Source organism: Thunnus albacares, chromosome 2 (genome assembly GCF_914725855.1).
Source record: "Thunnus albacares chromosome 2, fThuAlb1.1, whole genome shotgun sequence".
Lineage (NCBI taxonomy): Eukaryota > Metazoa > Chordata > Actinopteri > Scombriformes > Scombridae > Thunnus > Thunnus albacares.
In genome coordinates this window covers 789,137-794,396 of record NC_058107.1, presented here as the reverse complement: position 1 = coordinate 794,396, position 5,260 = coordinate 789,137, and the positions used below count along the sequence as shown (strand labels likewise).

At 39.0% G+C, this 5,260-nt stretch overlaps 1 protein-coding gene across 6 annotated transcripts; it reads left to right on the top strand.

Annotated features, from left to right (window-relative positions):
- Nucleotides 1-325: 325 nt before the first annotated feature.
- LOC122989279 (lysosomal membrane ascorbate-dependent ferrireductase CYB561A3) lies at nucleotides 326-4,724 on the top strand. Of its 6 annotated transcripts, none has more exons than XM_044362091.1 (8): nucleotides 404-420; nucleotides 890-895; nucleotides 1,045-1,174; nucleotides 1,781-1,985; nucleotides 2,997-3,205; nucleotides 3,303-3,457; nucleotides 3,545-3,713; nucleotides 3,825-4,724. In XM_044362091.1, exons 3-8 carry the CDS (start codon nucleotides 1,052-1,054, stop codon nucleotides 3,849-3,851), a joined length of 888 nt encoding a protein of 295 aa, XP_044218026.1. In that variant the 5' UTR covers nucleotides 404-420; nucleotides 890-895; nucleotides 1,045-1,051; the 3' UTR covers nucleotides 3,852-4,724. The 6 variants fall into 6 exon arrangements, with proteins under 6 accessions (XP_044217994.1, XP_044218026.1, XP_044218011.1 ...); XM_044362067.1 differs by lacking the exon at nucleotides 404-420 and adding an exon at nucleotides 428-528; XM_044362084.1 differs by lacking the exon at nucleotides 404-420 and adding an exon at nucleotides 429-528 and having other exon boundaries at nucleotides 894-895.
- The last annotated feature ends 536 nt before the right edge of the window (nucleotides 4,725-5,260 follow it).

Genomic DNA, 5,260 nt, shown 5'->3' with positions numbered 1-5,260 from the left:
AGTATTCATATGTTTATACAACCCCAGACTTGTTTACTGGCTAAATAGCTAGTTTATAGCTTTATTGTTGTATTATTTCATTATTTCTCTTGTTTTATTGTTTGTTTTAATATTTCACTTGCTTAGATTCTATTTTCATTTTCCCTGTGCAGTCTTTTGAGTGCGGCGTATTTCTCCACGTTGATCAATAAAGTTTTATCATCTGGTTTTTATCGTGGAGTGTTCAGAGCTCCAGAAGAACTGTAAGTTATAGCATCAAATTATATAGCTCATAACATTGAATAATACAATTAAATTGTAGAATAATAGAATCATGCATAGATAGTGTTGATTATGCACGATGTGGTGCTGCGGGAGACGCCGACAAAGAAAACCACATTTCCCACAATGCCTCGCGCTGTCAATAAGGAAATGGGTTAGGTAAATATCTCTTCCTGAAATAGAGGTGTTTTACCTGTAAACGCAGCGTTTGTTCTCTACGTTTGATCATTTTCTCTCTATTAGTAGATTCAGAGTGTTTGTTATGAGGTAAATGACCTCGTTAAACGCGTGAAATATTGAGACTCAGGCCTTTATGTTCGATACTTTTACAAGACTTCGTTCGAAAAATGTAAATTAAAAGAAAAGTTGACTTGCTAGGAGAGAAGAGACGCACCTTCCGCAAGATAAATTAAGATATTTAAGGAAACTATAACTGACACTCTTTAATTCGGCCTATTTAACATGATTTCAATGTAAATTACCAAGTAGTCGTTTAAGTTGAAATAGTTAATTGCGTTCACGTTGTGTCGACTTGAATGTGTACCTTTCCTATTGAGTGATGTATTAATGACATTGCCACATTCTTCCTGTGGCATTAACTTGTTTATTTTATCACATGTTGGAAAAGCAAGAAGTGAGTTCTTCCTCCACTTTAATCTGTACAAAATTATTATGTTTTTATGTTTGTTTGCATAGGATAAAATAGTGATGCTGGTTGCCTCAAATGACTCAACACCAGAAAGCACTAAAGTGTTCCACTCCTACTTTCTATCTTATTTATAGGCAGCAGATGCAGCCGGTTATTGGCCCTTCATCTTCCAGCTGTTCCTCTACCTCTGACAGCTTCCTCCTCAGCCACCTCAATACGGCCGAATGTGGAAGTGAAACTTCAGCAGAACAAGAGAAACACGAAGTGAGAGAAAAATAACACAATGAGCATCAGACAAAGATTGACCAGGGTAGACTGAGTTCAGGCAATAAAACACCTGCATGATGTGGAGTTCAGTTGTGTAGAATAGGAAGTGTTGTCAGTGTAACAGCAGCTGTTGGAGAGGTAAGGCACGCTACACCGGAGCACATTTCTAATCTAATATCCACTTTATAGCTAAACGTTGACTTGGTTGTGATGCTGGAAGTAAATGTGGAAGTGAAAGATTAAAATCTTTTTGTTGAACAAGTTAGGATTTTTTGTAAGTTAATGTTCATATGCTTGATTCTAGTATTCATTTAGTTTAGTTTCATTTGTTTGCTGCTGCTCTTATTACAGTTTACAGAGAGAGAGCAGCAAACACTGATGTGGAAGTTAAAACAGGGCTGAGTTGGGTTGAAAAGTGAACGTTTTGAGACATCAAGCTCACATTTAGCCATTGTTAGTTAGGATCTGCCTCACATTGAATAATGACCATTGAAATACAGCTGGAACAATATGTATGTTAATCTTTACATTAGACACCATGCAAATGAGCAGATCAGTGCTTACTGGGACCTTCCAGCAGCATGATGCCCTGTCAACCCTCAGTCTACAGGTCTCTCCAGGATGAGGTCCATTGTGAGCTTCTACATATGCTACGTGCTGTGCCTGGGCCTGGGCCTGGCCTGCGTGGCGTGTGTATGTTTGTGGAACAGCCGGTGGCGTGGCGGCTTCGCCTGGGACGGCTCGGCCCAGCAGTTCAACTGGCACCCCGTCCTGATGGTAACAGGTCTGGTGGTGCTGTACGGCTACGGTGAGCGTCTCTTTAAATTTAGATCATACAGAGTTTCATTTCTGTTTCTCATTTCTGTTCTTCCGTCTGACAGTCAGACTATATTAAGGTAATTACACATCACAGATTTCGTAGAGACGTAGTGTATAATTTGATGCATCGTTCCAGTAGAATAAATGTGAGGTAACGTACAGAGTGACTGTTTTGCTTTAAGTGCCACACCTCAATGATTGTAGTCACAGTTTTTTGGATTTAAAATAAAAAATGTGATCAAATGAAGAAGGTGTAATGTCCCTACAACAGTATATTGTAATAATGTCTGCTGTCTGTCTGTGATTGGATGCATTCATGCGAACACTGTCATTCAATAGATTGTAGGAACTAAACACTTCCCCTAAACTCCACCAGTAATATTTTGTCATAAATGTATGAGCTTAATGCTTGACCCATTTGTGTAATGCAGTGTATCACAGTGAATGAGACACACATGGTGTAAAAAGTTAAGAAATATGTGAAAAGTTGAGATTGAGGCTGCAGTGATAATCAAGTATCTCAGTGTAACACGTACCGCTCAAACAACATGTCATGAAGTTCCAGGTGTCAGAGCATTGGGATTCTCATATTGTATTTATATATGAGACCATGAAACCAATACAAACCCCACGTAACATCTTCCATACATGCCGTGACATCATAATAAGAGCTTTTGGAGTTTTGTTGAACTCAGTTAGACTTTGTATTTATTGTGCTTTCCCACCTGGGGGGTCAACAAGGGGTCACAAGATGCATCTAAGATGATTTCAGAGTAGAGTTATTAAGTTTCCTGGCTTGTTAAACTCTACTGTTCAGTGGACCAGTGACTTCATGACTCTTCTTTACTTGTGCTACTGTTACACTACTAATACCACTTACAAAGATGACATTGTCACGCTTTAATGCATCAGCAGTGATATAGACAGCATGTGTGATCTGTAAATACACACCATATCAATACATCATTTATTAATTTGTATTGTGTGTGTCTCCCTGCAGGAGCTGTGTTGTACCGCGTCCCGCTGACCTGGGGTCAGAATAAACTTCCCTGGAAGCTGCTGCACGCCGCTCTGATGCTCCTCGCCTTCATACTGTCAGTGCTGGGACTTTGCGCTGTGTTTGACTTCCACAATGCCAAAAACACTCCCAACCTCTACTCCTTACACAGCTGGATCGGACTCGCCACTACAGCTCTCTTCGCCATACAGGTATGACTTTAAATGCAGAAACATAATCATTTTATTTGTCCGATGCATTTCTTCATGGCATTTATTCTGGGGGCCTTTGTGTTCACTGTCCAACCAGTGGGTGGTAGGAATGGCTGGCTTCCTCCTCCCTTGGTCGCCTATATCACTGCGTAAACTCCTGAAACCCATCCATGTGTGGATGGGAGGCAGCATACTGTTACTCAGCATCGCTGCCTGCATCTCTGGCATCAACGAGAAGCTCTTCTTTGTTCTGTGAGTACCATCTGTGTTACTTTTATGAATTCTTTAATTAAAAAAATGCCTAATCCCCCTATAAAATCCTGATTTGTTTTCCCATAGGAAAGGAAATGCCAGTGGAACTCAGCCGTATGCTAAACTTCCATCTGAGGCTTTGTTAGCAAATTCATTAGGAGTTTTGATTGTAGCCTTTGGCTTGATTGTCCTGAAGATTTTGTCGAACCATAAATGGCAGAGACCGGACTCTCGGCCTGAAGATACGGCTTACGCGGTGAGAATATCAGTGCAGTTGATATGTAATTAAAGAGATTAGAGGATTTATTTTAATTAAAGTGTTTCATAATGACCCCCTAAAATAATCCTTATCTACTCTCTTCCTCAGCCTTTGTTTCAAGAAGAAAATGAATGAAGGAAATTTCAGAACTGCTCACTGCATCAAACCCGTCCATGACAAAACCAGTTCAACCATCACAGATCACCAGTGGCTTAAAGATCGAAATGTTCTACCCTGAATGTAAAAGCAGCTATCTGTGTGCGTTTTGAATGTAAATATTTATTTGAGATTATATTTAAGATTGGTCTTTTGCTGAATAAGAATAGAAATGTGTTTAATCAAAGCAGTGTACGTGAAGTTCTCCCATGATGCATTGGAGCTTTTACTTAATGCACTAAAACTGTACCTGAGGCAAATATTAAGGTTTAATATTAAAGATTTTGACATTGCTACTGCATTTAGTGTTTGCTCAGAAAAATATTTCTATTCTTTGAAAACTGAGAATAAGACTTTAATGTGGCAAAACTCTGCTTTCACTTCATTTAAATATTAGTTTCAGAATGATACAACTTGTGAAGTTCAAATAGTTTTTGACTGGTAAAAGTGTCGTTTAATGTGGATTCTTTTACTTAGATGTGTCCAGAGCTTTCAATCATGTCCCATGGCCTTTCTTCTTTGGTCATGTGATGACTCTTGTATGTTATCCCATGCTAGTGAGGTTTTTGGCTTAGGTCTTATAGTGACACCTGAACAAGTTCCATTTGCTGAAGAAGGCAACTGAAATACAGTACTTGAAACTTGAAACTTGTGTTGTAGAATGTTTTACCACAGTTCAATCTTTCCAAGGTAAAGAATAAATCTCCAAGCTAGATGTTGTCTTAATGCCTGGCTAAGATATATGACTGAAACATTGCTTTTTCAATTAAATGAATGCAGACAGTGTGGAGGAATCACTCCTTTAGATTATTTTTGTGGCATCATGAATCACTATTAAAATGTAGTAAATGACTTATTTGTCTTTTTGAGTATGCAAATGCACCATAATGTGAAACCTCATTGTGTTATCCCTCATGAATCTGTATTCTACACATCAACCAGCTGCCAAAAACAATATGCTCTTGCTATGAAAATGTTCTTGACAGTGGATTTCCAGAACTATCAAGTTATAAATGCAGTTTTTTGTATAAATCATCAGATTTGGGCAATCTGCTGGAAGCCAGCCTTATTACTTTCAGGGAAACTATAATGAAAGCAAACAATCGGGGTTTCTGTGCCAGCTCCCGTCTCTCTGACAGAGTGCTGTGAGTGAGTTCAGCAGAAAAAGGCTTTTTACGTCGTCACACTATGGAAGGATTCTCAACTTTGAACTTTAAGTCAACTCTGCCATGCAGATTTCGATTGAGACTCAAAACAACACAGCTGAATTATCCTCCTCAGACTTCTTGAAATGTTTCCTTCAGCTATGAGATGCATTCTGGCTGTTTACTCAAAACATGACTTGACAGAACATGAACACAAAAGGCAGCCACAGTTTGGAGTAGGCT

Bases quoted from the DNA above. Each gene is read 5' to 3' on its own strand.
- LOC122989279 (XM_044362059.1), top strand. From the start codon at position 341: ATGTGGTGCTGCGGGAGACGCCGACAAAGAAAACCACATTTCCCACAA. The intron at 421-1,044 runs GTAAATATCTCT...TCTTATTTATAG, and splicing joins TCAATAAGGAAATGGGTTAG to GCAGCAGATGCAGCCGGTTA. The intron at 3,206-3,302 runs GTATGACTTTAA...CTGTCCAACCAG, and splicing joins CAGCTCTCTTCGCCATACAG to TGGGTGGTAGGAATGGCTGG.